The sequence below is a fragment of the Pogoniulus pusillus genome, chromosome 3 (assembly GCF_015220805.1).
Source record: "Pogoniulus pusillus isolate bPogPus1 chromosome 3, bPogPus1.pri, whole genome shotgun sequence".
NCBI lineage: Eukaryota > Metazoa > Chordata > Aves > Piciformes > Lybiidae > Pogoniulus > Pogoniulus pusillus.
Genome location: NC_087266.1, coordinates 17,031,220 through 17,042,920, shown reverse-complemented (window position 1 = coordinate 17,042,920; position 11,701 = coordinate 17,031,220). Strand labels below are relative to the sequence as shown.

At 39.6% G+C, this 11,701-nt stretch overlaps 1 protein-coding gene across 6 annotated transcripts in view; it reads left to right on the top strand.

The window, feature by feature from the left end:
• Positions 1-11,701, top strand: part of GUCY1A2 (guanylate cyclase 1 soluble subunit alpha 2) — a 178,000-nt gene that overhangs the window by 121,012 nt on the left and 45,287 nt on the right. For 5 of the 6 annotated variants that reach the window (XM_064170894.1, XM_064170904.1, XM_064170912.1 and 2 more), the window contains exon 6: positions 6,214-6,357. In XM_064170894.1, the coding sequence (XP_064026964.1) occupies positions 6,214-6,357 (144 nt within the window). Of the gene's footprint in view, positions 1-6,213; positions 6,358-6,869; positions 7,576-11,701 lie in introns of those variants that run through there. The other variant, XM_064170937.1, reaches the window with a different exon arrangement.

The following is an 11,701-nucleotide window of genomic DNA, read 5'->3' as shown; positions in this document are numbered from 1 at the left end:
AAGGGTGAAGGATCTACAAGGGGCATGCTGTTCAGGATAGAATTTTTCCTAAAAGATTACAGGAATTTGTGATTTTTCAAACTCAGGTTTTTACCACATAATTCATTTTGATTGTAAGCAAAAAAGCCTTCTTGATTAGAATATAATTTAACTCATTAATAAAAGAGCGAACTGCACACAAACTTACCACTCTTGCATGAAAAAACCTAGTAATCACTACTCCACTGTAAGAGTGATAATACAAATTATCTCTTAGGCTTTTCCAGGAAGCCTGTTGAGAGGGAGAAACAGGGCTAAAACTACAACCACTTCTCCCTCCAGCTACTTCTTTCAGTGGATTTAATCTTCCTCATTACTGAATTACCACCAGTGATCCCCATTATTATATTTTTAATGTTTATTTCCAATATGTGTTTTGAAAAAGCTTCTAGTAAGATTCTTTAGACCGTTGAGATTCCAGAATAGTTTAGACTAAAATCTTTAAACTTGCTACTGGAAATTTCATTTAGAAAATTCTGTTTCTCCCCATTACAGGAGTGTAACCCTGTGAAATGAAGTATGACACCTCAGTTCCTCCAGTATTTCTATAAGTTTATATACATAATGACTAGTGCATATTCATGAATTCATGAGGAAGAGTACAGAAGCTGGAATGTTACACCATCTTTGCCCTTCTAAACTAGCACTGAATCAACACCCCGTCTTTATACCCAGGGAACATCATTCAGCTACAAACTTCAGTATCATAGTTAAGTAACACAGCATAGCACAAGGTTTAGGTAATGATAATTAGAAGAGACCTGCTGGAGCTGCCTAGGAACAGTTATTAATCTCTGTTCTCTGGATGCATTAGAGTAGGAAAATATGTATTCTGTCTGCTGGGCTAGCAGATTAATGTGCAAAGAATATTCCACCTAAGATCATTATGAATTAAGAATGAGTGAGACAATTGCAATAGAGCCCAGCTTATATAACAGACGTGCAGTATCTACCAAGAACAGAAGATGGTACATGTAAAATGAATTGCCAGAAGTAGAAGATGTTTTTGTGTGTTTCCTCCTGCAAATCTTATGCATCGTTGCTCTACAGTATTCAGTGGTCTCAGGGTACCTGCCAACAAGTTTCTTCTGAACTGTAGGTTATACACAAGTACTTCAATTAATTATGAGTCTTAATCTTTGGTTTGGTGAGAGTCTGACTGAAAGTCTTACAGACAGTGACTTGATACGGAGTTATAGAAAGCTGTAGAAAATTCTTTGTATAGAAGTGAAAGTAACTACAATGTTTCCTGGCTTCTTTGTTTGCTAAGAATAAAAAAAAATGCTTCCTACATTTTTTAATGGATGGGCCTGATTTTGAGATCTAAGTTCAAACTCATTTTTCTGCTGTAAGTTTTAGATTCCCAGTTAATGAAAGCTGGCTGTAGTCAGTGTAAATCAGTGAAAAAAGGGATGAATCATAGAATGGTTTAGGTTGGAAGGGACCTCAAAGATCATTTAGTTCCAACTCCCTGCCATAGGCAGGAACACCTCCCACTAGAACAGGTCGCTCAAGGCCTTATCCAACCCAGCCTTGAATACCTCCAGGGAGGGAGCATCCACAATCTCCCTGGGCAGCCTATTGCAGTGTTTCACCACTCTCACTGTAAAGAACTTCCTAACATCTAGTTTAAAACTCCCCTCTTCCAGTTTAAACCCATTACTCCTCATCCTGTCATTACAAGATCTTAATAAATAGTCCCTCCCCAGCCTTCCTCTCTGACCCCTTCAGATACTGGAAGGATACTGCAAGGTCTTCTCAAAGCCTTCTCTCAAGACCCCAATTCTCATAGCCTGTCCTCGTAGGAGAGGTGCTCCAGCCCTCTGATTATCTTTGTGTCCCTTCTCTAGGCTTGCTTAATGTCCTTCCTGTGTTGCGAGTTCCAGAACTGTACACAGTAGAAGAGTGATTAAGGGTAGGTCAGGCTGTCACTGAGCAGCTAGGACTATTAAGAACACTAAGAAGTGATTTTTCTAACTAGAATTAAAATGTGCTAAATCTGAAGATAAATTTGTCAATCACGTGCAAAAATGGCAGAAATGTGCAAAACAGAATATATTTTGTTTTTTGAAAGGATAATGTATTCCACTTTTACAGCAAAATAATTTTTTCTGCATACGTGTCTAGGAAAGATATAAAAATCAACTATACTACTAATAATGGACTGTAATAGTCACATTACAAAGTCAAACTCCCAGAAGTTAGTATGTCAAATGATAGAGATTTACTTACTCTGTATCATTATCTTGAAGACCATGAAAATGATCAGAGTGCTGCTATTTTTAGTCATCTTGACTAGTATCTATCTTTTCTTTTAATCCTGTTGAGAGTAAGTTTCTCTCTGGTTCCCACAGTAATTTCAGGATCTATTAGGCAGATAGAGTAGGATATAAGCAATGTTCTGTTTTTCTGGTCCAATTCTTGCTCCTGTTGTGGAGGCAGGGAATGAATGTGGCCAAGTCAGGAATTTTATACAAAAATAGAGTTATTTTATTTTCCCAAAAGCCCACCCCCAAAACTATGATGATTCTCCCTCTATGCTCTGGTGAGACTCCATGTGAATTGCTCTGTCTGTTTAGGAGCCCCCAGCACAAGGAAGATGGGGAGCTGTTGGAGAGAGTCCAAAGGAAGGCCACAAATATCAGGATGGAACATGTTACCTATGATGAAAGGCTGCAAGTTTTGATTGTTAAGCCTGGAGAATAGAAGCCCTCAGCAAAACCTTATTATGGCCTTTCAATATATAAAGGGACTTAACAAAAAATGATGGAGAAAAACATTTTAGCAAGGGTTAGTGCTTATAAAGTGAGAGCAGATTTAGACTGGATGTAAAACGCGTTCTTTATGATGATGCCCAGAGAAGTTGTGGATGCCTCATTCCTGGAAGTATTCAAGGTTAGGCTGGATGAGGCTTTGAGTAGCCTGACAGAGTGAAAGGTGTCTCTTCCCATGGCAGGGTGATCTTTAAAGTCCCCTTCCAACCCAAATAATTTCATCACTCTGTGGCTGCACACGAGAGGACCAAATCAAAATGCTACAATCTGTTGAATAAGAACTTTGGAGGTTTTAGAAAAAAAAATGTTGGGAAAAAAAATACCACAGATAGGTGGAAAATGTGCCAAATATGATTATGAAGGAGGAATGAACCAATGTTAAATCTCGATGGAGATACACAACATGGAAATTTCAGCTTAAATGCTTAGTTGGGTCACAAAATGGTAATTCATTAGACAAGCTTACCCGTACTCACAACATGCACTTTCAACTACCAAGTTGGTGTTAACAGTCCTAATCATTCCTCTCATTTTCCAATGTTACTATTAGAGGAATTTCAAAGGGACAAGCACCTCCAAGGTTATTACTGTCATTTTCAGAGTTATATTAACATAAGGCAGCCTCAGGACCATTTTTTTTCTTGTAGTATACAAATATGTACAGTGATGATGCTACTCATTCAGTGGGTGCAATTTAGCTTTCCACAGCTGTGGAAATTTACAGAGAGGAAGAAGTTGATAAAATATGTGGCTTTGCCTGAACATTGCAGGAACAGTGTATGGTCCCATATCTATACTTGCCCACACCTGTGTGATGCAACTATCTTAAGTGCAGGGTTTGTATTTAATTTTTTATTTGACATCACAGACTCAGCTCTTTTCTGTAGTAACTCAGTTCTTCTACTCACACCAATAATGTTCATGCTCTAGGAACATTTACATAGAATGCTTACTTTTTGAGATACAGTTTCCAATTCTATTTGTCAGGAGTGGAGATCAATCTGAAAAATAATTTTTTATTTGACATCACAGACTCAGCTCTTTTCTGTAGTAACTCAGTTCTTCTATTCACACCAATAATGTTCACCCTCAGTTTTCAAGCACGGCAGTGTGGATTTCCACTAGTACTTCGTTAGCCATCCAGAGTGTATTTTTGACACACGAGACTTTTTCTCACCATACTTGTCTATTTTCTTTCCCAGTTCCTACATTTTTCACCAGCCTTTGCAATATGCTTGTCCATACATTTGCCTTTGAAAAGATGATCTTCTAAACTGAAAGGACTCTCTGCTTCTTGTGGATGGAGATCCTGAGATATGGCTTGGGTAAAATAGTCAGGCAGACAGCAGTATTGACTGGTGCTATTAGGAGCTTCTGAAAGTGACAGGGGAGCTCAAATGACTGTCTCAGCTCATGAGAAACCCTCAATTTCTTATATATATCCTCCTGCACTGTCAGCAGGAAAGGCTGAGGTGCCAAACTTGGCAATGAATTTTCATCAGCTACTACAATTTTGATGGTAAGAAGTATTTGCTCATACTGCTGTTCTAGATTCCTGCTCTAGGAACATTTACATAGAATGCTTACTTTTTGAGGTACAGTTTCCAATTCTATTTGTCAGGAATGGAGATCAATCTGAAAAGGTTCAGGTCTTGTAATATTAGTAAAATCCCCACACATAGAAGAATAAACTGCATATTCCCTGAATAGCTCTATGCTTAATGCCTGGGGGTCCTGATCAACAAGCAGCTGAATACAAGCCAGTAGTGTGCCCAGGTGGCCAAGAAGGCCAGTGGCATTCTGGTTTGTGTGTAGTGTGGCAAGTAGGGCCAAGGAGGTGATTGTCCCTTTGTGCTCCACATTGATGAGGCTATACCACAAGTATTTTATTCAGTTTTGGGCACCTCAATACAGATAAGACAATAAGGCACTGGGGCAGGTCCAGAAAAGAGCAATTAAGCTGGTGAAGGGCCTAGAGAGCAAGTCTTATGGGGAGCAACTGAGGGAACGAGGGCTGTTTATCCTGAAGAAAAGGAGGCTGAGGGGAGACCTTATTACTTTATACAACTACCTGTAGGGAGGTCATCAGGAGGAGGGTGTTAATCTCTTCTCCCAGGTAACTAGTGTTGGAACAAGGGGAAATGCTCTAGAGAGGCACCAGAGGAGGTTTAGGCTGGACGTTAGGAAAACAGTTTTCACTAAAAGGGTTGTCAACCATAGGATTAGACTGCCCAGGGAGGTGACTGAATGATCATCCCTGGGTGTGCCTAAAAGCCATGAAAATGTGGTGCTTGGGGATATGGTTTAGTGGTGAACTTGGTAGACTACAGTTAATGTTTGGACTCAATGATTTTGAAGATCTTTTCCAACCTAAATGATTCTACAGTTCTGTGCTTTCTTCTCTCACTAGCCTTTGCTGAAGCCTTTCTGGCATTCCTGTAGTGTTGTGGGCAGGGTCAAAGACAGATTAGTTATGTAGCAAAAAACTAACTAGTCTTTGAGGACTGAGTCTGCTTGGGCACACGTTTGTGGAGGATTGTGTGCAGAGCATGTTGCAGATGTGTGGGCAAGCAGACTGCAAACACAATGCTGTCAATAAAGATACAGAACTCGAGGGTTTTGTTTCTCAGGCTGCCTTTATTTAGAGCCAGAGGGCTTCTTTTAGACCTGCTTGCTCCTGAAGGACAACTTTCTTTAAAAAAAAATCAAGGATAAGAGGTAAGAACTGTTTGAAGAGACCAGAGGGATCAGTCTGGTGGACTTGATGCCTGAAGGTAGGGAATTCACAGTCAGAAATCCTGCATAGTAGAGAGAGGCAACAATCCTTACCTGAAAATAACTGAGACAGCTGCAATCAAAAGTCTGTAGCAACAGATTGTAAATTATCCCCACACCAGGAAGAGCTACCTGCTAATGAGAAGTTGTGGACTCTTCATTGTGGTTTATGTTGATGTTTTTCTTTTTTTAATTCTTGATACACTTTTTCTAGCAGAGCAAATAATTACTATGAATTGCAATCATGTAGCACTGTTCATAACTGAACAGTAGACTCAGGTGGGATAGTGTCAAAGCATCAAGCAACTTTTGATTTAGGAAAATTGAGCTTTCTCTATTAGTGCTGTGGGAAAATGTTGTCATCTCTCATCTGATGGCATACACTGGTCTAGATGTAGTGATCTTCTTTGGCTACAGTGGTGATGAACTAGTGCTATGCAATTGCATATCAGGTTTTGATTGCACCTGTTTGCAAACTCAGGTAATTATGCCCCGTTGTTTAATTGCTTATTGTATGGATGTTTTGCTCACATGTTTTAAGCAATGCTATTTGATTGCAGAGAAGTAATGATGAGGTTAACTTCTTATTATCATACTTTAACATTTGATTGTCTGATTGCTGCAGGTGGAAACAATAGGTGATGCGTACTGTGTTGCAGCAGGGCTCCATAAGAAAAGCCTTAGTCATGCTAAAGCCATTGCCCTCATGGCACTGAAGATGATGGAGCTTTCAGAAGAGGTCCTTACTCCAGATGGGAGCCCTATTAAGGTAACTCCTTTGCTCTTTATTCTCAGCTAGTCAGTCATACATGGACCTGATTAATTTCCATGGTGTTACATATCACAGTCTTTTTTATGCATGTCACTGGTGCCCATCAACAGTCATGTAAGCTATGCCTTACTTTAGTAAGCACAGTAGGCCACACAGACTAGCCATCTCCTTATTTTATGCACTGATGCCTATTTGTGCCTGGAGGCCATTAGATGCAGTCTTTGAGCCCTTTTTCCAGTTCAGTTTAGTGTGAGAAGAAAATGATTCACTTGATCCAAGACTGTCCCATGCTATAAAACAGAGTATGTGATTGCAATAAGGAAATTCACTTCAGAAATAGACTCCTGATCTGACCTTCAGCATTGCTGTAGAGGCTCTCATAGAGTTCTGTGACAATAATGCACCATGTGCTTCTAAACAGTCATTGACCTGTGTGAAAGAATGTGTAGGCTGTCTACTCTTTTCTCAGTATTAATGGGCTTCCTTCCCACTGTACTTCCTTCAACTAGATTGGTACATGAGGTAACAGGAGGTGGAGAACCACATACCCTTTTGTACCAATTTAAAGTTCCATTGCTGTTCTGCTTCTCTTGATCCCCTACCAACCTTGTAGGAGCTGCTGGCATTTGAAACTGGTGTTGTTTAGGTAGGAGATGAAGATTCAGTGGGGGAAAAAAAACCACCATGGAGATACATATGTGACTTTCTTTTTCAAGGGTCAAATTGCACATTGTTTTTATTATGTACTCGCTCCTGTTTCTGGTTAAATTGTTCTTCCCATAATAGAGACCTTTTGTTTTCAAAGAAAATGGGGGCATTATGTAGAACAATTATTTGACACTGTCTAAAACCTAACAAAAGCCATATGTAGCTGGATGAGAAGGCTGGACAGACTTCTCATGGGGTGATTTACATCATGGTTGAAATACGCTCTGTAAACTGCACTTCTTTATGATTGTTAAAAAATAGGGTTTGAAGCCAAAGTGATTTTTTTTCCCTCAGAATTGAAAGGCTTTTGAAAATTTAAATCTTGACAGAATGGAAGTATTTTTTTAATGCATTCTGAGATGTTGTTGTGATGCTCCTTAAGCAATAAAATTGCATACTTATGAGTTCCATCTCTTCTCTATCTGAACTACATATATTGAACTACATTCCTTAAACTCTTTATCTATCATGAATCAAGAGAGATTTAATCCAAAATAATTGTTCCACTCAGAAAGAAGAGTGTGGATACAAAGCAACCAAAGTAGGAATTCTGTGAAATAAAGCAACACAGTATCAAAATGGAAATATATTGAATTCTGAGTGATTTGGGCTTTTAAAAACATTGGTTGTTCAAAAAATGTTCATATATCCTAAAGAATAACTCTGTCCTGGTTTAAAGAGTGGACAGATACAGTTCTACTCCCTCACAAGGGTATAATAAACTGGACAGAAATACAGAATTATACTCACAAAGATACAGAAAAGCAGAGAGCACATGGACCCTTAACACCTAATACGTATGCAAGATCTGTATATCTATGTATCTGTATGCGAGCATCTGCTGGAAAGGATCCAGCAGAGGGCTACAAGGATGGTTAGGGGGATGGAGGGCATGCCTTATGAGGAGAGGCTGAGGGACCTGGGACCTTTTTGTCTGGAGAACAGAAGACTGAGAGGGGATTTAATAAATATTTATTAACATCTGAGGGCCGGTCAGGAGTTGGGGGACAGGCTCTTCTCACTCACTCCCTGTGATAGGACAAGAGCAGTGGATGTAAGTTGCAGCACAGGAGGTTCCATCTCAACACAAGGGGCAACTTCTTTACCGTAAGCACTGGAACAGGTTCCCCAGAGAGGTTGTGCAGTCTCCTTCTCTGGAGCCTTTCAAGGCCTGTCTGGATGTGTTCATCTGTGATCTGTGCTAGATTGTGTGGTCCTGCTCTGGCAGGGGGGTTGGACTCAATGATCTCCATGAGTCCCTTCCAACCCCTAATATCCTGTGATCCTGTGAAGACAGATGAAAGCCTGCATAAGCCTTCTCTCGACCTGACTAAACCACAAGGCTCAGTGTTCCTCTCCCACCCTTAGGCCTAGACAGGCCAAAGTTACTCAGGCTGAATTAGTCAGATCTGAGCAGGCCATGAACAGGCCTACTCCTCCATGTTACCAGATAAGGGACTCTATTATCTTCCTAAAGTTCAAGGAACCCCTAGGTATGTGTAACAGTTGGTATGACTTCAACTTAGAACTGTTAGTAAGACTTACCTGCATTTTACAGTTACACTTACTGCATTTTAGAGAGACATTTTACAGTTAAGCCTCGCTATTAAAATATTTAAATATTCATTAACATTAGATCCAAAGTACACAGCGTAGGCTATAAGACATTTGTAAGTGGCCTGACCTCTAAACAGTGAATTAAATTGTACTGTAATGTGGTTACTTGGAACTGGTCCTGTTGATAGGCTTAGCAAAACAAGTGCAGTACTTTGACCTCAGCTCTTATCCGTGATTCATGCTAACAAGCACATGTCACATTTCTTTAGTCCTTGCCAAGTGTGCTGAATATAGAATGCTGACATAATGTAGTTTGTATTGAGTATTTGGATATTTGAATATGTTTGGAAAGAACATTCAGGAGCGATGTTGAGATGCTGGAACTTGTCCAGAGAAGGGCGACGAAGCTGCTGAGAGGCCTGGGACACAAACCCTATGGGGAGAGGCTCAGGGAGCTGGGGTTGTCAGGAGGCTCAGGGGTGACCTCATTGCTGTCTACAACTACCTGAAGGAAGGCTGTAGCCAGGTGGGGGTTAGTCTCTTCTCCCAGGCAACCAGCAATAGAACAAGGAGACACAGTCTCAAGTTGTGCCGGGAGAAGTATAGGCTGGATGTTAGGAGGAAGTTCTTCCCAGAGAGAGTGATTTGCCATTGGAATGGGCTGCCCAGGGAGGTGGTGAATTTGCCATTCCTGGAGGTGTTCAAGAAATGACTGGATGAGGCACTTAGTGCCATGATCTAGTTGACTGGATAGAACTGGGTGCTAGGTTGGAGTGGATGATCCTGGAGGTCTCTTCCAACCTGGTTGATTCTATGATTCTAACTTGAAATCATAGGGCAGTTTTCCTGCCCTATGACATCTTTGGCATCTTTTGACATCTTTGGCAACTTTCATGAATTGCTGTGATTGAATTCTGACTTCATTTTTCAGGATCATCTAGTATTTTACAAAAGTAAGGCAGCTACTTCATTAAATCCAAAACAATTTCTCAAAACTTAATCCCTAAAAATAAGATATCTTCTGATCTTCAGGAGTAAACAAATGTTCTGTTTTCTTCACCTCCTCCTGCCAAAAAAAGCCCTAAAAAGCCCTAAAGAACCTGGCTGAGAAACTTGAATTAAATAGGAAGAAATAATTCTCATCCATTTCATATTATACATGACACCACAGTCACTTGAAAGTCAGTTTCTGTTGTCTAACAATTACAGCATAGTTATTCTGTTCTGATTGTGTTTTCTAGTAAGAAGCAAATATAACTGAAGTCTCCTTGGTGTTTTAAGGGGATTTCTTTTCCAGGGGCATATCTCTTGTTCAAGGTTTCCTATGTCAGCACTGGAAACTGAGTTCAAAATTATTCCCCAGGTTTGTGAGGCATGACTGATACAATGCATATTTAAGAGGCTAATTACTTAGAGGACAACGTGGTTTTTTAGACAGAGTCATGAATCTGAGTTGTCCTGGTTACAGATATTCCAGTTCTGGGGAAATCTAACCATAGTTAGGAAATTTGGTGCTTTTTATTTGATGATTACTCGGTTAGATATGTCTAACTTTATGATTATAGTTTATGGAATATCTGTGCTTTCTAAAGTAATTCTGTTGTCATGTCAGAACTGAATTCAACAGAATGCAAATATTCGCTTTTCATACTGCTTGGAAAAATCTATCCCTGTGATAGCAGTGGATAAATTAAATTAGGAGTCTCAGAAATTCAGGAAGAAAAGGTACATGAAAGAATTAAAAAGTAAGGATATGATAAAAAATAGGACAAGATAAAAATAGGGTAAGATTTTCACTTATAAAGAGTTTTAGCAGACAATCAGTTGAAGTTTGTTATCTAAGCACACAGTTATGGTTGAAAGTCTTCATTGTAGATCACAAACCCACCTTTTTTGTGCAACCATGTACATATTAGGAAGAATGTGTGCCTCTTAGAGCAATGCTCATGTGTCCAGTAAGCAATGATGAACATTAGGATGGTGACAAAGGTGTATGAAGCAGGTCTGGTTTATATCCAGTTCATGCTCCCACCCCCTGATCAGATCTCACAGCATGCTGATGAGAGCACCATGGTGTGCAGCTGGCAGCTACTCAGGTGTTTGACACTTCCAACAGAGCCAAAAGCATCAGAAATGCATAAGCAGAATGGAGACCTTGAGCCTGCACTCCTTATCTCTGCGTGAATAGCTTGTGGTTTGCAGGCTAATGAAAAAATGTTTTGCAGAAAAAGAGGTATTATAGCAGCCTCCACAAGTCCTATCATCAGTGTTGTAATGTAGTCTGCTCTTTTCAAAAGCAATGTTTGTAGTAGAAAGCGAGCTGATCATTCTTCTATGAGTGATGGAGAAGATTTCAGGTCCCTGTATGATATTTTTTTAAACTCAGTTCTATTAGAGTCAAAATCCCATCACCTTAACCTGAGTTAAGGCCTTAGTGCAAAAGAAGGGCTTTTGGCTCAGACACTGCATGCAGGATTCCATATACATTTCTATCCTTTCAGCGACACACTTTTCACTCCAGAAACACTTGTTTAATTTCTGTTCTGTACAACTAATTATATGTAGTACCTTGTGACTGAAGTCTGAAAATGTTGATTTAAAATTGTCTCCTAGATTTAAGTGGGTGCTATTTCAATTTGAGATATGCTTCATATTTCATTACATTTTTTAGATAAAGTAGAAGTACATTAATTTTAATAGCTAGAGATAATGTTACAAGGAGAATTCTAGAGAGCACTGACATTTAGAGATAAAGGTTGCAATGCAGATCTCATTTGGTGTGTTAAAATCCACAGGAAATTATTGGTGGCAACAATTTTTATCATGCTTCAAATCTTATCTAATTAATTAATGTGCAGTGTATATCCCAAAAAACAGAAAGACTTCATTTTGAGTTTATTGTGTAGTATGTTTGTTCTAGCAGAACATATCTCATTTTGACTAACAAGGTGTCCCAAGAAGCTATTCTCAAAGGTGATCTGCTTATCGTTACTGTGTTTGAGGGTGGGGCAAGTAGAATTGCAAAGGGATGCAGAACTGGGAGCACACAGAGGGAAAGGTAAAGAATTTACATGAG